General features: G+C 39.3%; 1 protein-coding gene across 12 annotated transcripts in view; it reads left to right on the forward strand.

Moving 5' to 3' along the window:
- MACF1 (microtubule actin crosslinking factor 1) overlaps nt 1-23,318 on the forward strand; it is a 342,663-nt gene that overhangs the window by 103,122 nt on the left and 216,223 nt on the right. For all 12 annotated transcript variants that reach the window (XM_079112948.1, XM_079112960.1, XM_079112953.1 and 9 more), the window contains exons 2-3: nt 12,406-12,467; nt 23,194-23,283. In XM_079112948.1, coding sequence (XP_078969074.1) covers nt 12,406-12,467; nt 23,194-23,283 — 152 coding nt within the window. The remainder of the gene's footprint in view (nt 1-12,405; nt 12,468-23,193; nt 23,284-23,318) is intronic.

Consider the following 23,318-nt stretch of genomic DNA (forward strand, 5'->3'; position numbering starts at 1 on the left):
GTAACTTCTAGGAGGCCTCTTTCTGTCCGATGCCAAGGAATGGCTGAGAAGGAGGACAAACTGAGTACGATCGTCACAGTTTATTGGGGTGACCAAGAGCTTAGTTAAGGAGGGATAAAGTGAGCCGTGAAGCTCTTTATTAGTAAGCAGTACCAGGATTATTAGCAGTTTATAGGTGGGAGGAATGCCCAGTTGGGAGTGAAGTTGTCAGGGGATTGAGGAGGTCACAGTGCTTGTTTAAACTGAGTGGCCTGCAAGGCAAGCTCACATTTACTTATTTTCACTTGTGGTCTTTTGGGCTATTCTCTGGAAACTTGCTTTCCTGGGTGCTGCCCCTCCCTCTCTGTCCTCAGGAACAGGATTGAAAGCAGCATTAGCCTAAAGAAGTTGTTCTATTTAGGGAGCTAGAACAGAGCTGGTGATTAGGCCCTTATCAGCAGTGGGCCCTTTTTGACTGTTGTGGGGCAAGATTGGAGTGTCTGTCTGGACTTCCACAGGGGCTCGGCTCTTCTCTTCCCTGGTTGGATCAGAATTGTGGAGAAGCAATAGATGGGCTGGGCCATCTGAATGAAAAGCCCTTCATTGTGTTTTCTCAACATTCCAGTGTCTGGTACAATTAGCCAAGACTCAGAAAACAAGTTGGACAAACAAGCCAGCAGCCTTCCACTGATGGATAAAGGAATTTCTGGCCCAGTCAAATTAAGTGCACTGACTATAAAGACAAAGTAAGAGGATCTGGAAAGAGGAAGGGGGCTTTGGGATGCCATTTGGCTGGATGAACATAAAGAATGGAGCAAGAAGCAAACAATATTTCTGAAGTTTATGCAATCTGCTGAGTTAATCTACGCTGGAGGCTACCTGGGGCTGGGCTGCTCTCTAAAGTAGGTGGAATCATTGGGGAGAGACTGTTACTCTTCCCATTGGGCAGCTGTAAGTATAGGGAGATGAATCTCCCTTTGGAATATAGGAATTTCTTGGCAACAATATGGGGGCTTGCTCCATTATAGTTGCTTCCATTGTGAGACCTCTCAGTTGGTTAAAATTTCAGATGTGCTTTTTGCTTGAGAAGAGGTGAGCCTGAGGAACAGGTTGTTGGGCAATGGATGCACTGTTCCTGACTTGGCAGTAAGCCATTTTAACTACAACTCTTCTGCATCTAAGATTCACCAGTTTACAAGCTTCTGTTCTTCAAATGGAAGGTAACGCAAAGACCAGCTTGTGTCTGATAAGGCTTACTGACTATCTTGACTGGACTTTTATTTATAAAGCTCCCACCTCTGGATGCTCTGTTGGTCTGAAAACACTGAGGTGGTGCCACTTTTGAATAGCATACTCTTTGCCTGAAGACCTGGACCCAGTTTTTGAAGTGCCCTAGGGAGGAGCTTCCTCTCTGACCTCAAGGGAAGAAGGAGGTCAGTAGGAAGTTGTGGGTGGAGCCACTTCTCTGTTCTCTTCTTTCTGTTCATCACACAGCTCTTGGGCTGTCTGTCTCTGTTCACCTCGCAGCCCTTTTGAGAAGCTGCAGGGGGTGGATAGGACACTAGCTGGAGGTTTTTTGGGATCCCCTCCTTTTAGGGGCCAGCAGACTCTGGGCACCATGTGGCCCAGTTACCAAGATGAACACGAGTTCAACGCCCACCTGGTGTGCCGCATGTGTTGTATGGGTTAGTATGTGAAGTTTCTTTTTCCCTCTTTTGGGCTTGAGGATCCTAAATGTCCCTTGTTCTCTTTGACTCATGGGAATGGCTGGCCTTTGAAGCCCTACAGGCATTACAACCTTTGGGCTTGTTAAAACGTGGGGCGGAATAGATTAGATGTTGTGGCGGGGGTTCCCTACTTCCTGAGTAGTGACTGGCAGTTAAGAGCCCAAGCTTTGGGTGTGGGACTTTTTTTATAGAGGCTGAATTCATACTCATGCTTCTGCCTGTCAGGAAGCCACTTTTAAGTTATGTTGCACAGTGCTGAAAGTCCAGGGTGTATTTTTAGCAGAAGTTGGTTGGTTGCGGAGCCTACCTCTGAGCAAGCTGGGGAGTGGTGGTGGAAGGGAGGAGTCATGGTCTAGGTTTCCTCTTTGGGGCCTATTGCTAATTCTCTTACACTTATCTTCTGTCAGCTGTGACAGAGAAGGACTTGAAGATGGTTGGGGGACATAGACCTACAGAAGAATTAGAGGCTAAAGGAAGAGTCCTGTTGGCTATGACCTAGCTCTCTCCTGAGAGGGGAGAATAATTCATTTAAACAATGTTCTGTGACCTTGAACCTTAAGTGACCTGATATTTTTGATGATAGGTTTCCTGGTTTCCAAACTGTAGAGTGCACTGATTGGTGCTGGATTGAGACATTAATTCATCAATTTTCAGTAAAATGAAAAAGAGAAATGTAGTTTTTCATAAAGCTAAACTCACTTAAAAAACTGTCCTTTATTCTGAAATTGTCCTTCCTACTTTGTTTCATTTGTTCTTTTTTATTTGTTCTTCCTACTTTTTTATGTTAAAATAACCTTTATTTTATGAAAGCATTGTTATTAGATGGGGTTTTAGATACTTATCAAAAGAAAAAGTTGGCAACTTTATATTATACTTTGTAATATATTTGAGGACATTTACTAGTCTGTGAGAGCTAAGTGTGGGAACTAATAGCTTGATAACCTGAGTCTCTAAAATGGAACGAAATTGTGAAAATTAGCCAAATTTTTCCTAATACCGAAATTGCTGCTGGTTTGATGGAGAAGGGACCTCGGAAAACATCTAGAGGAAGAGAGGCACAGAATTTGGGTTCTGATGTCTCTTGACTGCTAGGCTAGTGCTACCAAATATTGAAGTGTTTTTTTGGAGAAATAAACCAGTGGCATACTAATGTTTGGGGCAGAAAGAGGAACAGTTTTAGCCAGTTATTGCCAGGCTTTCTAGCTTTTTATCTTACTTTATCAGTATCACTGAGATTTCCTCCCTGGAACCTGAAAAAATAATCTGTATCTGAAAGCATACAGAGATAAGCAAGAGTCCAAGGCCTTGCTTTCTGTAGTAACAGAGAAGTGCGAGAAAGTCCAGATCCCTGTTGAAAGTTTCAGGGCAAAAACTTTATGCTTTCAGTTACTCCACCCCTTTTCGTCCCCTAAGGGCACTCTAGCACAGCAGTTATGAAAGAGGGTTTTAGTAACAACTGTCTACTTGGGGTCTATTGCTCTACCACTTTATAGCCATGCAAACTGGGAAAATTGCTTAACCTTTCTGTGCCTCAGTTTCCTCAGTTAAAAAGGAGATTAAAATACATCCTAACTCATAGTCATTTTGGGGAGTATATGACATTAAAGCCCTTAGACCAGTGCCTATCACATAGTAAGTTCATCATTGATAGCTAGTAGTTGTTATATGTAAAATGTATATAATTTGAAAATTCATGCTAGTTACCATTCATTCTTATACAGAATCAGGTGCCCAAATAAACACCTAGTTTTCGGAGCAAAGACACCTTTGGATATCATTTATTTCTTTTCTCTCTCTCTTTTTTTTTTTTTTTTGTGGTTCTGAGGATTGAACCCAGGGCCCTACATATACTGATGCTGAACTACATCCCTAGCCCTTAAATTAAAAAAAATTTTTTTTCTTTAAATTCTGAGGCAGGTTCTCACTAAATTGCCTAGGCTAACTGTGGAATTAAAATCCTCCTGTCTCAGGCTCCAAAGTAGCTGGGATTGCAGTCCTGTTTAGCCCATTTCCTTTGAGTTTGCATAGAGAACATTAAGTGATAGAGAATCTCGGATGTGGCAAGAAGAATTTAGGAAAGCTGTAGCTGGAAAAGGAACATCTGAGTGGGAATCTATGCACCCTGCTGTGGAAAGCAGTCTTAAATATCACTTGAGATTGCTTCTTAGTCTGACTGAAAATATCATCTTAATGTGTTCTTGTAGACCTTACCTTACCATGTAGTGAGCTGTCAGTATATATTTGTTAAATGATTGGATATTCTTGAATACCTGCTGTAGTCCTAAAGGTTGAATATTTAAGGAAATTTAAAATATGTACCTTGACTTTAAAGAGCTCAGTTCAGATAGAGAAATGAGACTTAAATACAGTGATATCTGACAATAGGTTATATATGCTCTCAATTTACTTGTTACATCCAGAGGTGACTGGCATGACCAGAAAGGTCTAAAGGGAGAAGTGGGGCTTCATCTGGACCTGGAAAGGAGGCTCCATGTTAGATAATCTAAGAAGAGGAGGATATATATCCCAGGTGGGGAAAAGGTGAACAAAGGCAGGGATGTGAAAGATGTGTTTGGAAACAGTGAGATCAGAATGCTTGGGGTTGAGTCAGGTGGGGAAGAATCTAGAGATAAAGTTGGAAGAGTAAATTGCTTCAGGTCAGAGGACAGGTCTTTGTCTCTTTCAGCTACCTAAAACACAGAGAATAAAAACCTGAATTTCATAGGGTTGTAGAGGGCTGTGAATATGAAAACTAAATAACTGGACTCTGGTCCATTGGGAGTCACTAAAGCATTCTGAATAGAAGGGTTATATAGACAAAGTGGTGATTTAGGAAGATTTGTTGAAATGGGTTGTTTGATCTTGCCATTACTTCAGCTATCAAATTGGTATTTTCAATTCTGACCACTTTTCTGAATTCTTCACCTAAGGTTCTAACTGGCTGCAAGAAGATCCTGATAACACTTCCTTGACTTTTTTTTTTTTTTTTTTTTTAACTCAATTTATCCCTACCAAATCAATGCCTCTTATTTTTATTATCTCAAGCTACCTCACTTCTCCCAATTACTCTGCCTAGAAACATTAAACTTACCTTGAACTCTTCTTTTCCTTACCCAGACCACACCTAGTCAGTAGGGGTCTGCCTGGCATTTTCATGCAGATCTGCTTGCCCTCTATCGTCATCTCTTTTTCTACCTAAGTACATAGTCTTTACTCCAGCTTTCTGTATCCTTGGTGCTTTGACCTCAGCTAGCTGAACTTGCTACCCTATTTTTTCTTTACATTACTAATATTCCTATTACATTTACATTTTCTAAAACATCCTGTGCACTTAGATGCTCCAAATCACTGTTTTTTTTTTTTTTTTTTCTGGTTTGGAATTCCTTAACCCCTTTTGGGCTGCTAAAATCCTATTGTGATTCAAGGTTTAACTCAAACACTACATGCTCCATGAGCTCTTCTCTTTATCTCTCTGTCAGAATTAATCAATTCTTGTATCAGTATTTTGTGCAGTGTGTGTCTGATACCTTATTTCCTTGGTGTTATATTAATTAGGTATATGTTGGTCTCTGTCACTAATTATAAACCTCATGAGGTCCCTTCGTTGTAAACTTGGTTATATCCTTTTTCGATTTCCAAGCGGTAGGTGCTTCTGGATTTCTTGAAGCTCTTGTGATTTTTCTGTGACCCATAGGGAAACAAGCAGAGACTCTTCCCTCAGTGCCTTTTGGATAATACATGATGTACAGGAACTATGTTTATCATGCACTATTTCTGTGTTGAATCAGAACACAGAACTTTGCACCTGAAGTGCAAGCTTTCATTCTGTGCCAGGACTGTTCTCAAATTGTTCTTTGTGGAGTAGGACAGAAACAAGTAAATAGTGAAAGCCTGCAATAATCACCTAGACAAATGTGTATAGGAGATTGGGAAGGCTCCTAGAGGAGATCATAGTTAAACGGAATGCTGGAGAATGAGTAGTTGAGGAGGGGGAGCTGTACTCCATGCAGAGGGAACAGCATGTGCAAAGGAAGGCATGAAGCACAGGAAGCTCCATATGGGGAAATTTTTTTTTTTTTAAACAAGATTGGAAGTTAGTTTTCACAGAAGGGTGGAGAGGAGTGAGTGGCTGGCAGGAATCATGTAATGGCTTTTATATACCAAACTGAATGGAGGCATTAGGCTTTGGTATTGGGTAGAGTTGGGTTCAAATTTGACTCTTATTTATCTTGTAATCTCTGTCAAGATGCTTATTCTCTTTTGACTTCCTCTTTCTATTAAATTAATATCTATCGTATAGAACTGTTGAGCATTAGGAAGAATATATGTAAGGTGCTTAGCACCTAAGTAGGTACTCAGCAGATGCTTACTACTAATGTTATTAGGAGAATAAAGGTTCACTGGAGAATTTTAAAGTAGAGAGTACAAGATTAGTTTTTCCAGAAATATTGCTGGCAGCATTGAGAAAGATAAGTTAGAGCAGGTAAAACAGTTAGAAGCAAAAAGAGTTCAGTTTTTTCTTCACCTACATTCCCTCTCCCCCATCCTCTCCCCTCACCCCACCCTCTTTTTTTAAAATGGTAGGGATTGAATCCAGGGTCTCACATGTGCTAGGTAAGCACTCTTCCCCTGAGCTATATCCCCAGCCCTGGAATCATTCTTTTTTCTTCAAACAAAAGCTTTGTAACACATGCCATTTGAAATCTCTCCTTTCCTAATCCCTCTACCTTAAAGGGCACCTGACGGGGCTCTAAGAAAGGTTTTGTTTTGTTTTGTTTTGTTTTTAATGGTGCTCAGGTTTGAACGCTCTACGCTCAACTCTACGCTCCTAGCCCAAGAGTTGGGTTTTAGAAAGGTGAGTTTGAGATAAAACAAAATTTTAAGAGGTAATTTTATGAGAGTGGTGTTTGGGGTTAAAGCCCTGAGCTGAAGGTATGAATTTGTGAATTATCAGCCTGTAGGTTATAGTTGAAACCATGGAAGTAGACTCAACCATTCTGGGAGAGAGTAGAGAATAGGCCTTCCTAACTTTTTTTTAAGGCTATGGATTTTTTCTTCTTCTAACATAACACCAAAAACTTTGCATATAATTTTAGGTGATTCCTGAATGTCCCTTTCCAAACCCATCTGCAAAGTCTTGGGTCTTGGGTCCATTATTTTGAGAAACTATAATACAGAATAAGAAGAAAAGAGATCTGGGCTGGGGCTGTAGCTCAGTGGCAGAGAGTTTGCCTAGTATGTGTGAGGCACTGGGTTCAATCCTCAGTACCACATTAAAAAAAAAAATGAGTAAAATAAAGGCATTGTGTTCATCTGCAATTAAAAACATATATTAAAAAAGAAGAAGAAGAAGGAAAAGAGATCTAAGGATGAGTAAACATTTTTAGGAGTGGGCAGAAGAGAAGGAACAACCAAAAAAGCAGGAAAACTAAGGTAGAACAGAGTATCAGATCCAAGAAGGAGTATGTTTAAAAGATGAAGGAATGATAGCAGTGTCTTCTGCCATAGAGAATTTAAGTGAGATGAGTTACTTGATTGCCACTGGGTTAGGAGGCTATGGAGAGAGCAGTTACAGTGAATTTGTGGGGCTGGAAGCCATAGCCCCATGGATGAGTAGGAGGCAAGAAGTAGAGTCTGAGCATTGTCATTACACTTGGCTCAGGAAGCCCAGGGGAGAGAACTGGTGGAGAGGGAGAAGTTGAAGATATACAGGCCAGTGGATAATTGTTGGATTAATGTTCCTAAAGAGAAGGGAGGCCTGGGGATATAGCTCAGTTGGTAGAGTGCTTGTCTTGAAAGCATAAGGCCCTGGATTCAATCCCCAACACTGCAAAAAAATAATAAAATAAAATAAAATAAAATAAATAAAGAGAGAAGGGAAAGGTGGGTTTCATGTGTTAGGCAGAAGGACAGACTTAGGTTACAGAGAGAAACAAATCTGCAAGTAAAACCAAAGTAAAATTAGTGTAGATATTTGTAGCAAATATTAAATCTTCTAATTTGGTAACCACTAAGTGATGGATGAGCCATTGATGCCTCAAGGGTTAGATCTAAGACTTTCTCAGTGGATAGCTGAACTCTTCATTGTCAGTTCATAACCTTTAGTGGGGCTGAGATTATAAGAAACATTAAAAGGAATTTCACCCTTTCTTTGACTGTTTTCCTCTCACATAAGGGTACTTTCTGAGGGTCCTACCTTTAGTGTTAGGTAGAAAGATCTTAGCTGGGCCTGGAGTTGTATTAGTCTGCCAAACCTAAAATTTATTAAATAGTTTGAAAGTCTGAACTGTTTGGAGCATTCTGCTGGTCTATATAATAGGTAGAGTTGCTTCTTGGCTTCCCCAGTGAAATTCCTTGCTAAATTTTTGGGGGCAGGGGGTTCTGAGCTAGAATCCAAGGATGCTTTACCACTAATCTACACAGCCTTTTTTATTTTGAGACAAGGTAAGTTGCTTAGGGCCTCACTAAGTTTTTGAGGCTGCCCTGGAACTTGTCACCCTCCTGCCTCAGCCTCCTGGGATTACAGGTATGTGCCACCATGCCTGGCTTGCTAAAACATGAAAATATAAAACTTTAGGGCTGGGGTTGTGGCTCAGTGGTAGAGCGCTTGCCTAGTATGTGTGAGGCACTGGGTTTGATTCTCAGCACCACATATAAATAAATGAATAAAATAAAGGTTCATCAACATCTAAAAACAAATATTTAAAGAAAAAAAAAAAAGCTTCAGGCACTGTAACATCCTCTGATCCTTAGAAAGGATCCTCTAGCTCTTCAGGGCAAAGGAATTCCCCTTTTCCGAGGAATTTACAGCTCAGTTCTAGCAAGTTAGCTCTTCTTGGGAAGGGCTTGTAATCATGTTGCTTTTAATAATTATATTCAGAAAAAGTACTTTGATCCTTTTCCTTCAAAATTGAAAGCCAGTTATTTAGCTTTAGGAAGCATGACTGATATAAGACCATCAGGTTCTCTAATGCATTATCCTCATGGAATGACTTGGCAGGTGATCAGAATAACAGGTTGGTAGTAAAATGAAAAGTCTCAATTGTGTTACTCACATCTTCAGGTCTGAAAGAAACATGACTGTGGACTAAAAAGAAATCAAATGAATTCTACCTCTTAAAAATACTGACTACCTTAAAAGAAAATCTGTAACTATTTTCTTTTCCATCTGTGAATTGTTTGACCTGTTACAAAAGCACTTATAATTGTTGTAGTTGTGCCTCCCCTGAGCCCCTGCTCCCTCTCTGGGGATGAGCTCAGGTCTTCAGGGTGCTAGGCAAGCATTCTACTACTGAGCTATAATCCCAGCCCACAGAGGAGAAATTCTAAGGAAAAGCAAAAAAAAAATACTTGTGTCTTTAGAGGGAGAACTTTCTAAAACGGTTTTTACATATTGAACTGGATTCTTTAGAGTGACTCAGCTCTCATTTTATTTTGTGTTTTTTAACCAATCTTCTAATTGTGTGTTGAACAACAGGAAGGTTTTTGTTTTATTTTTTAAGGTCTTTCTGTGTCATACTTTAGATGTTTGAAGTTGTGGGAGACACAAAAAGGTAAAGCATGGCCTCTTTCTTCAAGGAGTTAATGATCTCATTAGTGATATAAGAATAAGCATATTAAAAGTTCAGAACTCTAATTATGTAAGTGCTGAGTGATTAGCACAGTAAATATCATAAAAAAAATTGAAGGACAAAGAGACTATTGGGAACTGAAGTCGTTGGGAAAGGCAGCCAAAGTAATTTTTCCCAAATACAAATCTTATCTCATTCTCCTATTTAAAACCTTTCAGTACTTCCCCTTACTTATAGGATACAGTTTGGTCTTCTTATATCTCTTCTTTCAACCATCCTTCTGCACAGTTTTCTGAACATAAGCTCTTTGTCTCCATGAATTTGTGTTATATGTAATTTCATGTAGCAACTTTATCCTTGCCCTTCTTTTTCTGGTTGACTTTTAGTCTTTTTTTTTTTTTTGCGGGGGGGCGGGGCAGGCATTTAACCCATGGGTGCTCAACCACTGAACTATACACCCCCTGCCCTTTTTTTTTTTTTTTTTTTTTTTTTTTTTTTTTGAGGCAGGGTCTTGCTAAGTTTTGAAGGCTGTTCTCAAACTTGGAATCCTCCTGCTTCCGCCTCCTGAGATGCTGGGATAGTCATCTTTTAAGATTAGTTAGAGTAACTCCTCTAGGAAACTTTCACTAGCTCTTTCTCTTTCCTGCTGAGGTAAGCCACACCACTTCTCTTATATTTGAGCACTCTGTGCTTACCTCTAACACTTATCAAGTGGTATTGAAGTATTTCCTTTCTTTGTTATACTATCATCTCTTTTGAAGACAGGGATTATGACATATTTCTGTAAGGGAACTGTCTTTAGTCTACCTCTCTCTCAGCTGAGCTGTTTCCATCAACTCCTGGGACCTATCATAATAAAGATTTATCCAAAGAATAAATGAGTAAATGAAGAAGTTGGATAAATAGCATTTGGAGAGGTGGGGAGGAAGAGAAATAGAATGCCATGCAGGGAAAATAAATAGTGTGAGTGTCTAGGATTTAGATGAGACTAGTTGCAAACTGGTTCTGATTCAGTTTGCAGATGACATGGCCCTGAAAAGAATTATGATGAAATCAGATAACTTAATTATCATCTAAAAAGATAAAAGTATGTTTTCATGATTGGTTAAATCTAAAAGATTTCTGGCCTCAAATACTTGAAAACCTTCATTAAGTGAAAACTAATTAGACTTAAGGTTCTAACTGTCCCAAATGAAAGCCAATAGATAAAATTTATAAGGAAGACAATTATGATACTTTATAGAACTATTAAATTGGTATGTTGCCAATATAAGGTAGTAGATTCTCCACTATCTCAAGAATATTATAGATAAGTGTGAGATTTGGATAGACTTTTCAACCCTGAACACAAGATTCTTTGTTGTTGGAGGGATTCTTGTATCAGCAGAGAATGAAACTGGATAACTTGTAAGGTTCATCTCCTATTTCTGTGGTCTATAGTAGGAAGAGAGTTGTTCCTTGCAAAACAATGATGGATTCAAGGTGAAGATAAAAACACAAAGACAAAGATGAGGAAGTGCTCACTGATTGGTTACAGACTCAGAAAAATAGGTAGATAAGTGAATTCACTGGGGGTGGAGAGAGTATGTTGGCACTGTTTGGAAATGGTGCTATGTGCCTTTTAACTATGGGATCTATAAGAAGAAAAAGCCTGGGCAGTAGGGAGAAAGAACCTAGCTGACGTTTGTGTGACTGACTAGAAACCAGATTTATGTACTGCTGCAGATTCCTTCTGAAATGTTTTCTGACTTGGGAAAGGGATAAAAGAATAAAGCAGTGGTGGTAATTCAAGTTTGAAGATTGTCATCATGAACATGAGAGCTCCTGGTAAGAGCAGCTTTGAGTGACTAGCCATCCTGTCTAGGACAGACTGGGTAACCACAGAAGTTTTCATTGAATAGGGTAGAGTAAGGATGGAGTGACTGAAGATGAGAATGAGGTATGAGAGACTGATAAAGGTGACTGCTGCCAAATAGTATGTTTGGAGAAGAAATGAGGCTCAGAGTATGGCAGTGTGGTGACTGGATGTGAATTACAGATCAAATTCAGTGGAGTCACATAGGCTTGGATGCATTGCCAGCCTGTGTGTTGATGTTTATGTGGAAATAGTAAAAGTGACCAAGTTGTAAAGGAAGGTTAAGGTGGATTTGCTGTATGGAAGGGGATGGGCAAAAGAAAATGACCAATGACACCAAGGGTGATTTGAACAAGGTGATACAGGGGATGTTGTGTGTTTCAAATAAGTAGAAAAGGAGCAGGGCTGATGACTCAGTGTTCTGGAAGTGGCTCTGGGGAATTTGGGTGGGAGAAAATGAGTCCTTTGCAGGACAGCCTCTGTGGATCAGTTGTTATCAAATGTTGACAGTCATATTTCTGTTAAAGAGGGGAAAAAATGAAAAAGAGGGGGAATTTGCCTCTGTAAGACTTAGGAGAAGGGAGGGAGGGAAGAGATGGGCAGTGAAAGGTAGGTTGCTTATAGTGGCTGGTGAGGGAAGTGAATTTTTTCTTCTTCTTCTTTCTCTCCCCCTCCGCCTCCCCCCCCCACCCTTCTTCTCTTTTTTTTTTTTTTTTTTGTGATACTGGGGAAACCCAAGGGCGCTTAACCACTGAGCCACATCCCCAGCCCTTTTTTGTATTTTATTTAGAGACAGGGTCTCACTGAGTTGCTAAGTGCCTTGCTAAGTTGCTAAGGCTGGCTTTGAATTCTCAATCCTCCTGCCTCAGCCTCCCGAGCTGCTGGGATTACAGGTGTGCACCACAGTACCTGGCTGAAGAGTTAGATTTGACCTCTGCAGTGTAATGTCCCACTTGCCAAGGCCTCTCTGCTCCTTCTGTTGGTGGCATTCACAGCTTTGGCCTTCTGGGGCTTGTTGAGGGAAGCGGGGAATCATTCTGCTCCCTGCTCTTCTCAAATGGACTTTGAGCTAAGTGATTCTGTCTAAAATCAACAACATGGTCAGGACCAAAGAGAAAGGCCTAAGCTTCCTAACAAGAAGGCACTGTCCCATTGTCCAATGGTTCTGTCAACTCTCTTACGTGGTCCTAGAAGAACCAGGGTGTGGGCAAAGCAGGGGTGTGAGAACTTGTTGAGTGTAGTACCAAACCAGTGTCTTCTGTTTGTTTTGCAGATGAGCGGGACCGGGTTCAGAAGAAAACGTTCACCAAGTGGGTCAACAAGCACCTGATGAAGGTAGGACTCCATGTCTGTATGCTGCTTTAGCACCTCAAACTGTTCTTGAGCTGCATCTCTTTCCCTTCTCACAAATGGTTCAGGTTGCTTACTGTGTCCTTGGGTCTGTGAGGACTCATGTTTGACAGACTAACACATTTCTCCTTCCCTCCCTTACCCCTCCCTGGTCATAACAGTATGAGAACAGTAGCATTACATGCTATTACCTCAGAAGACTGGGATGGAGGATACCAAGGGATGATTCCTGGGTTCCAAGAACACTTTGCCCTAAGTATAAAAATTGTTTTATAAACCCTTTATTTCTAAAGCTGATTACTATGTAAGAATGGGACAGAAGGGACTTTGTTTTCTCTTTAAAGTGTATGAACTTAAAATGTTCCATTGACGGATTTTTACATGAATTTTACCACTCTATAAATCAAGATATAGAACATTCCCAGAATGACTAGTGTTGGGAAGATTTTATTTTTAAAATCGAGGCAGGGTACTGCAGTGGCAGTCAGATCTGAAAATAAAAAGTTTGTGAGTTCTAATAATTCCCAGTGCTCTGGGAAAGGTCAGAAGTGATCTCTTAATTGCCTAATCCAGTGGCCTAGTTTTATCTTCCTCTTATTTGATTTCTCTTTAGCATTGGACACTGTTGTCTATTCCTTGAAACCCTCTCTTGTATATTAACTGCAAGAACATTGCTTTTTCCTGAATTACCTCTTCCATGTGTGAATTCCTTTTTTCTGCCTCTTTCACTGACTTTTCTTCCTCTGACTTCCTTGTTGCTCTTTCCCAGAGTCCTGACTTCGGCCATTTTCTTGTTTTGGTCTCTGTATCTTGAGCAGTCTCATCTGTTTTAGTCATAGAGATTGTTTGGTTGCTGGAATGCAAAGAAGCAGAAGTCAAAGTGGATATAGGATGATCTCATGGAGTCTGATATCTAGATGCATTAGCACTTTATGAAACCAGAATGTTGTCAGGCAGCTACTCTCTGTCTCTTTTTGTGAGGCCTTATGTTCCTTCTACTTCACTCTCTTATGGGTCACCTGCATTCATTTCTCTGCATTTCTCCTACTGCTTATGTGTGAGTTGTGGTAAGATACACCCCTGAAATTGCATGTCCTAAAGGCACAAACAGATAATCTGATTGGTTGGGGGTTTCTTTTCTTCTTGGGTAAGTAGTTCACCTGTAGTTCACTAAACTGTGGCCCAGGAGATGGTTACATACATTTGTTTAGTGGACACTGCAAATGAGGGGGGTTTCAAACTAAAAGAACCTGATAAAGAGGCAATGAGAGAACCTTTTCCTGAATTCTTGCCCAACCCAAAGACGTGTTTCTCACAGTGCACTTGACACATTCATCTGGATGTTACCCAGGCATACCCTATGTTTGACACATGTCAAATCGTTAAATATTTCTATTCATGTACCTAGTTGTCCAGGTTAGGAATGCAGAATCATATTTGATTTAATACTGCCAGTAATCTCTCCCTTTTTGACAAATCTAGTCGATGTCATCTTGGAAAGATTTTTTTTTTTTTTTTTTCAGTGCTGGGGATTGAACCCAGGGCCTTGTACTTACATGTGAAGTACTCTACCAACTAAGCTATCTCCCCAGCCCTGGAAAGATTTCTTACATCTGTCTTTTCTTCTTCTTGTCCACCACCTCTGCTCTTGTCTTGAGGTTTAAAGAGGCTATATAACTTGTGTAAGGCCATACTGCTAGACAGAGGCAGACTGAAATTTACAATTCACACAGCCTGAAGTCTGTAACATGTCTTCTTAACCTGCAGTGCCTGGCTTCAGCCTACCTTGCTGGGCTCATGGTGCCAAATTCCCCTCATTCCTTAAGCTTTTGCTGAACTATGTGGCATGCTATTTTATGGCTCTGTATCTTTTCTCTGCGTCTCCCTCTGCTTGGAATACCTTTCCAAAGTCTGTTCAGACCAGATAATACCAACTTAACACCTCCTCAATAAATAGTTTGGTGACCTTCCATGTGGGATCAACTACCCTTGTCTTTGTACTCTTAGCTGTATTCCTATGTACTTCTGTTATAGCTTTTATATATATCATCCTGTATCTTTTTGCTAGATTGTAATTGGAAGGCACATATTACATCTTATTTTTATAGTGTCAGGACAAAGAAAGAAGAGAGGCAGGGGTATATGTCTGTTCTCCTCTGTAAATTGCTAGTTGCCTCTGGTTGATGATATTTAAACTCTGTCACAATGCAGAACTCTTCACAACCTGCTTCCGACCTACCCTTCCAGTTTCATTTCCAAGTAGACTGCTCTGTGTAGCCTGTGCTGTAGCCACACAGACAATTCACTGCTCCCTAAACCTTATGTACTTTCATACCTTTTTGTTTATTTCTCTCTCCCTAGAATGCACATACCAGCCTCTCCTGCTGGCTGCTGCCCACTTACCCTTCCAGGATGAGCTCCAGTATAACTTTCCTGAGACTCTGACTTCCATCCCTTAGCCTATTTTAATTGCAATTCCATCTCTGTTCCATGTCCCTTTGAAGAGATACCTGTGTGTTCACCTATCTCCTCTGTTACAGTAGCTGGGGCTGGGGCAGTGTTTTACTACTTTCTCTGTCAAGTACTGGAACATGAGAAGTACCCGATAATTATTTGTTGCCTTTAATAAATAATATTTCAATAGTACAGTTGATCTGACTTGATTCTTACAATAATCCCAAAGAAGATAAAAGTATTGCTGGACATGGTGGCGCATACCTGTAATCCCAGTGACTCAGGAGGATTGAAAGTTCAAGGCCTAGGGCTGGGGAGATAGCTTAGTCAGCAGAGTGCTTGCCTTGTAAGCACAAGGCCCTGGGTTCAATCCCCAGCACCCCGGGGGTGGCGGGGTGGGGGTGGGGATGTTCAAGGCCAGCTCAGCAATTTAGTGAGGCCCTATGCAACTTAGTGAGACCCTGTCTCAAAATAAAAATAAAAAGACTCAGTAGTTAAGCACCCCTGTGTTCAATTCCTGGTATCAAAAAAAAAAAAATTTACACTCTCAGTTTCCACAACTAAGGAAGGAGAGTGAGAATTAGAGAAGTGAAGTGACTTTCCCAGGATCATACAACTAGTAAGGGGTCGAGCTGAAAGTCAGTCATGAGCCTTCCAATCAAAATCAAAATCAATAGGTCATTCTACTAAACATCCCCCATTTAACTCTCCTTTCATACCTCACAATTGGAAGAACTGAATTGATCCTGCCTTAAGCTTGTCCCCTAAACTTTGTAGTTAAATTCAAATGCCCTGGCTCCCTGCTGCTCATTTGTAGCTGGTGCTGCCTGTTGGGCCTCTGCCCCAGTGCTGTGTGTTGACAAGAGGCCGGGGGGAAGGGAAAAACTAGGGGAACACATCATAGCTTTGTTAAAAATTGGAGGCCAGCCAGAGCTTCACTTAAACCCTTGGCTATTTTTCATCTCTTCTCAGGCCTTACAATTCTGATAGTATTTTTTCATTTTGGAATTTTTAGAAAGAGATTCACTGCTAATCAGAATCATTGGTCTAAGTTGGAATTCTTTGAATTAGAGATCAAGATCTGTCTTTTGCACCTCAGGCATCCCTTGCTTGCCTGTCCAAGTATACCCAAATTAGTGCTATCTTTGGCAGATAGACCAGTGTAAAGTTAAAACCAATTAAGCCTCCCAACTTCTAGATTTAGTTGATCTAGAATCTCTTGCGTTCCTAAATCTCCCTTTGGGAAACATTTTGTTCTGGAATAAGCAAATTAATCTTTATTAATTGACAGCACAATTGATTCATTCTTAAAAAAGATTTGAACCAATGTAAGCAACTGAAATATATAACAATCTAATTAAGAGTGTAAATCCACAAACTCAAGAGTTCTGTTTATTATGGCAGAATCATTAAAAAGAAAAACCTATAGTTCTAATGAGCTCTTATTTAAGTTCTCTATACCATATTTCTAGGTCCTTGTAGCTGATAAAGAGTATCTTTAGAGAATGTCAAAAAAGGATTAAGTATGTGGTCCTCAGGAGGAGGAGAAATGCTTTCTCTGGTTAGTTCCTATTGACTTAAGGGGTTAGTAGATGTAAAGGAAAGGCCAATATTTAATCTAGCAGATGGAATAATCTTTGCACTTTTACTCATATACACAGTCTAGAAAGTACTAGCCTTCCTGGAAATTGAGTAAGAATTCTAGATGTGCCACCAAAAGTTTTCAAACTCCAGATACTACCATTTCCAACTTTTTTCTGTATATTTTAGGTTTTAGTTGAACAGATGGTAACACTAAGGAGCACACACTGTTTGCTCTACAACCTCCATGGCGGCCACACAGGACAGTTCACCAATCCCCAAACACTGTGTGGACTTTCACACCTCTTAACTTCTTCATGCTACTGGGAAATGTCAGAAGATGTTGGCAACAGAGTGTAATTGAAGTGACTGACAACAGGTGCTGGTTAGAGGCTGAGAAAAGGAGTGTTGCCTTTGCTTCCTAAGTGTGACCCTATGGTGGTACTCCTTGGCTGTCTCTCTGCCTGGCCCTGATTATTCAGGGCTTCATTTTACTCTAAATGCACCTCAACCCCCACCAAAAGTTTTGGTCCTTCATTTGGATTTGAGTTGTACTCAGAATTCTCTACTCCCTGCGCCCTAGTGCCTGCCTTTAAATAAAGCTACTCTTATGGTTTTCAGAATCATCCTCATCCTAAGGGAACCCTCTTAGTCCTCAAAATTTAGGGACTTTTCATAACAGGTGATAGAATCTTACCTGCTAAGAGACTCACCCTTCGCTCCCCTTCTCACTCTGCCCATTCCAGTACTTATTCCTGGCCTCCACTCTGCTCCCTGCAGTTGAGCCCAGGTCTTCTCAGAGTGGAAAGTCTAGGGCAGCTGTAGTCTGTTTTTTAGTGTTAGATTTTTTTTTTTTTTTTCTCAAACAGAAGTTTGGCCATTGAATCAATGTGCAATTCCTCTCTTACAGTTTAGAGATCTACCAATTAATGGATCCATCCAAAGCTATCAGGGTTGGTATCATTTCCCCTGTATCTTAAGTGTAGATGAGGGTAAAAAATATCCTCTTCTCTTTAGAACTTTCTCCTCTGACCTGTATGTTGCATTTCAACATAGTTTGGGTCAAGGTAATTGAGCTGCTTGCATTTCCTTCTAATACATAGTCTTAGAGGAAAGCTTTTCTGGATCAAGTTTTCTGTAGACATCAAAGAATGCTATATCACATATTGGTGATTGCTATATCATGTTGTCATAGGCAATCACCAATTTACTTTGTGTCCCTGTAGATTTGCCTGTGTTAGATAACCCATAAAAATGGAGTCATACAATATGTGATCCTTTATAACTGACTTCTGAGCTACATTCCCAGCCCTTTTTACTTTTATTTTTGAGATAGGGTCTTGTTAAGTTGCCAACTTGTGATCCTCCTGCATCTGCATCCTGAGTCGCTGGGATTACAGGTGTGCACCACTGCATTCTGTTCCTTTGTAACTGACTTCTTTCACTTAACATAATGTTTTTAAAGTTTATCCATATCATATCATGTATCAGTATTTCATTTCTCTTTATTGCTGAATTTTCTTCTTGGCTTATTAATGCTCATGTGAACATTGGTTTACAAGTTTTTGTCTGGACTCATGTTTTTAGTTCTCTCGTGTAATGTACCTAGAATGGAATTATAGACCATATGGTAGTCTGTGTTTAGCCTTTTGAGTAACTAAAGCAGCTGTACCATTTCTCATTGTGCCAACAGTGTGTGAGGGTTCTAGTTTCTCTACGTCCTCACTAACCCTATTGTATGTCTTTTTATTATAGCCATCCTAGTGAGTGTTATCATTTGTAGTTTTGATTTTTCACTTTACTTACGACTGAAGATATTGATCATCTTTTCATGTATTTATTAGTCTTTTGTAGTTGAAGACATTCACTGATTTTAATAGTAATTTTCCTTTTTTGTTTTGTTTTGTTTTGTTTTTGTTTTTGTTTTGTGCTGCTAGGAATTGAACTAAGGGCCTTGTGCTCTCTAGGCAAATGGTCTGCCAGCCTTTAACAGTTGTTTTCTCAGGAAGTATAAACAGGGAAGGCCATGAATAGTTGAAAGTTTTCACTTTTCTTATTTGTTGACAGAAGAACCTGGTTATTATTTGTTGGAAATGAACATCTGTATTGATGATTCTTAAGCGCTATTGGCTTCACTTGGTGGCTGACTCTAAAACTTATAATACCTGGTCTCTTGGACTTGGTCTTAAGAGATTTGTGGAAAACCTCAGAGGCAAGTACACTTGTGTAGAGGGAGGGACTTTAGACATGTATTAAATTGTTTGGACCATTCATTAGCTGTATGGCTTTGGGATGTCAATTGAACCCTCTAAATCCCATCTTTGCAATTAAAAAATTGCTGACATAGAAGCACCAGTAAATGTTAGCTAGTTATATATCTTTCTGTGGGTAGAACTGAGTTCAGTATGCTTTGGAAACATACTGTTTTCTCTTGTTGGACATTCTCCAAGAAAAATGTCTGTCTATATTCCCCTCCCCCATCATCTCTGTACCTTTCTGTTAGTTTTCTTTTCATAGTTATTTGGTTACTATGGTCAGACAAAGATTGAGAGACACAATAAACTTGTATTCATCTTAATTTTTAATGATGTATTTGAATTTTGCTATTACAGTTGTAAAGCAAAGCTGGAATTTTTTAGAAGAAGCTATTGAGACCTTGATATGAAATTAATTTTACACTTAAAGGTTCCTCCTTTTTCTTTTCAGTACCCTGTGGTATTTCACTTTCTAGTATAACATGGTGTCACTTGTTTCTCAAGCCCTACTATAGGTTATTTAAATAATTATTCAATGCCCACTCCCAAGTTTTATACCATGTTGAGGTCTTGTATATCAAAAATAAATTTGTCTTCCTTTTCCCCCCATTTATATGGAGCTTTTAAAAAATGAACAAAAACAAAAACACCATAAACACTGCAGGGGAATCCAGGAAAGGTGGCAACACCTGTAGTCCCAGCTACTTGGGAGGCTGAAGCAGGAGAATGCTATGAGCCCAGGAACTTGAAACCAGCCTGGGCAGCATAGTGAGATCCCATGTTATAAAAACAAAACAAAACCAGAGGAATCACATGATGTACTGGTTCCCTTGTGGAATGAAAAGAAACAAGATTGTACCAATTCGTGGCTTCAGGTATATATATATATATATTATTTGTTGCAATAATATCTAATAAGAAAGGTGAAATTCATAATTTAAAAAAAAGTTTTCTTATTTGACTTAGTTGTCTCTTAACTTTTTATATCAAACATTTAATATTTTCTAATATTAAAAACTCATTCATTTATAAAATGATTTCTATTGTATCATTCTCTTAAATTATTCTCATAAAAAAGAAAGTTTTCTAAAATTAGAACTTTGTAGTTATACATAGTAGTTGGGTTCATCCCAACAAATTCATACATGCATGGGATTTGATTTCCATTCATGATATGCCACCTCATTCTCCTTCCCCTCTCCCATTCTCCTTCTACTATACTAGACTGCCTTTTGCTTGTCTATTAATTTATATTTGATTTTTTTGTTCTTTTTGGTTACACAGGATAGTACATCCTATTCTGATATATTTATTTTTTTTAACTTTATTTTATTTATTTATATTTATGTGGTGCTGAGGATCAACCCCATGCCCCACATGTGCTAGGCAAGCACTTTACCACTGAGTCACACCCAGCCCTATTCTGATATATTTATATAAAGTGATTGGTTCTTTCTACCTATGCATAAGGGTGAGGTTGCCTTTTGTACATGATATATGCACGAAGATGACAAAAGGGAACTTTTTGTAACTCATTTTTGGGAACATTAAAAAATTTCTGGGCTGGGGATATAGCTCAGTTTGTAGAGTGCTTGCCTGTCAAGCACAAGGCCCTGGGTTCAATCCCCAGCATCACACACACACACACAAAAATCATTTCTTAGTCCTCATCCTCTTTGAGCCCTGCTTTTGCATTTAGCACTGCCAGTCATCCCTGCCTTGATTGCATTTTTCCCTCTACCTCTTTCACTGCTCCTGTTGTCCTCCTCCCTCCCTTTGTTGATTGCTTTTCCATCTCCTGCCTTCTAATTCTGGCTATTCCCTAAGGCTCAGTCCTTAGCACTGTGCTCTTCTTTCTTGCCCCTAACCCAGAAACCCAATGTTTCCCATGTCTGTAGCTAGCACCTCTGCATATGACTTCTAAACTTACTGACCCAGATTGAGTTCGGGTATTTGCAGCTGCTTCAAGAACATTTCCATTTGTAGTTCCTTCACAGCAATTTTAAATTCAACATATTTAAAATCGAACTTCTCAAAATCCATTCCCCTTCCAACCCTTAAGACTGCTTATTTCTGTTAGTGATGCACCATGGTTGTTCTATACTGCAGGCTTGAAACATTGAACCCATTTGAGGGGAGGGATGTTGAAAACTTAGGGCCAGCTTATAAGTTCTTAAAAGAGCAAATGTTAAATGTTTAGCAATTTTGTAAGCTGTTGCTAAACACAGCCATTATTAAAAATTAAATTTAATAACTTTAACTTAAATTATATTTAAAATAAAAGTAGTAAATACTCAAAGCTCTTCATAATTATCTTACTGCATGTTGTTATTTTCTGTTTTCTGTGCTCTTGAGATTAATTATGTCTGGTGTATCTCTGCGATGGAAATAGTATACAATAATATGCTACCGTACATTTCTTCTCAGTGTCTCACCTTGAAATTGGTTGTTGCGGGAGTATTTATACCATGGAAATCAGCAAATGCCGAAAGCTGAGCTAGGTGTTTTGTCTTATTCATTGTCTACACTTAAAAAAGTGATGGAGAAAGTGTTATATTGCAGATTAAACTTAAAAGTGTTCATGTCTAGAGCTAATATAATATTCTTTTAATATTTAAAAATAATTTTTTAGTTGTAGATGGACACAATAACTTTATTTTATTTTTTAATTTTTATATGGTGCTGAGGATGGAACCCAGTACTAGGCAGGTGCTCTACCATTGAGCCCCAGCCCTAGCCCTTCATTCAGTATTTGAAAACTGTGATCTAATTCATCATGAACCATTTTCTCCAGCTGGATAATCTACCTGTGATCTTCCTTTACACACAACACATACTGTATATTTTTGCCTCTCAACGTAGCCTTGTGCTTCTTTCTCATCTTTCTGCCAAAATATTTGCTAATCCTCCAAGTTCCATCTCTTCCTGGAAGTCTTCCCAGATTGTCCAGCCTTTGTTTTTTTCCAATTCCTATTCTGCTTTGAGTGCTGCATTGAATATTATAATTGGGAAATACTTAGTGGGTGTAGTGGTACATGCCTGTAATACCAGCTACTCAGGCTGAGGCAGGAGGATTGCAAACTCGAGGCCAGAAACTGCAGCCTAGTGAAACCCTGTCTCAAAATAAAATATAAAAAGGGACTGGGGATGTAGTTCTGTGGTATAGTGCTTGCAGAGCAGGTGCAGTTTTCCTGAGTTCAAGCCCTAGTACCACCAAAACAGGGGGAAAAAAATACAACATTATAGTTTTCTATTGAAATGTAAAAATCCCAAATCCCAGACTACTTGAAAAATTCTAGTAACTAGAAATCCATTACTTCTGAAATTAACCTTTTCTATTGTCTAGATTATTTATGTGAAAATCATATTCTTGGACTGGAGTTAGAGGTCAGTGATGAGCGCTTGCCTGGCACGTGTGCGGCACTGGGTTTGAACCTCAGTACCACATAATAAATACATGTAATAAATAAAGACATTTTAAAAATCATATTCATTCCATTTTCACTATTCCTGTGATTCTGTTTTGTGAGCATCACTTGGTGAAGTTGTTGCTAGACTTGGAAAGAATCAAATCTTCCTTAGCTTACAGCTTTGTGATCGATCTTCTCAGACCCCAACTTCTTCAGTTTATTCTACAGAATGGGGTGATAAATGAATTTCACAAGGCAAATATGTGGAATAAATAAGTAAAACAAGATAATGGCTGATCACAAAGCATAGTAATGGCAGAGACTATAAAATCAGAAAAACTAAACTGAGGCCAGTTTTCCCATTTGATGACCTTTGGCAAGTTATTCAACCCTTGTCTAACATAGGAGTAATAATAATGCCTTTCAGATGTGTAGGACAGTTAACACATAGAACATTTAGCACTGTTTGACAACAGCCACACCTTTTTTCAAAGTGAGATGTTTTTCCATAGTTTTAGTTATAAAATTGTAATTAAAATTTCCTAGAAGGAAAATAATTTCCAAATTCACTATTAGAAGCATTTGGGGTTAAATCGGAGGTACATCCTATGAAACATTGGACCTAGCTTTTACCTCTTTCACAGAACTTTTCTGACACTTGCTGGACACATCTGTCCTTCATTAGTCATCTGATTACATTTTGACCCATAGTAATTTTTGAGGTATATCAGGATAATTAAGACTTCCCATCTCCTTGTCCATTCTTCCTAGAATACTGTTCAGTGTTGCTTAGTGTATGTAATAATTCTGCTTCAATTTAAAACACACATACACACATTTTTGGTATGTTAGCTCTTCCTATGCATTTTACCTCAACCTGAGAATTCCTAAATTTTATTATTGCTTCCAGTTTCAAATTTTTAAATTCATATTTACCTAGAACCAGAGATTCCGAGGTGAATAATAAAATGATTTCAGATCAAATCACAGTCTGTTCACTTCCCTTCACAGGTCCGCAAGCATATCAATGATTTGTATGAGGACCTGCGGGATGGCCATAACCTGATTTCTCTGTTGGAGGTCCTCTCGGGCGTCAAGCTGGTGAGTTTCTCTTTTCTCCTAGGGAGTGGCCTGCA

The sequence above is a fragment of the Sciurus vulgaris genome (assembly GCF_902686455.1).
Source record: "Sciurus vulgaris genome assembly, chromosome: 1".
Lineage (NCBI taxonomy): Eukaryota > Metazoa > Chordata > Mammalia > Rodentia > Sciuridae > Sciurus > Sciurus vulgaris.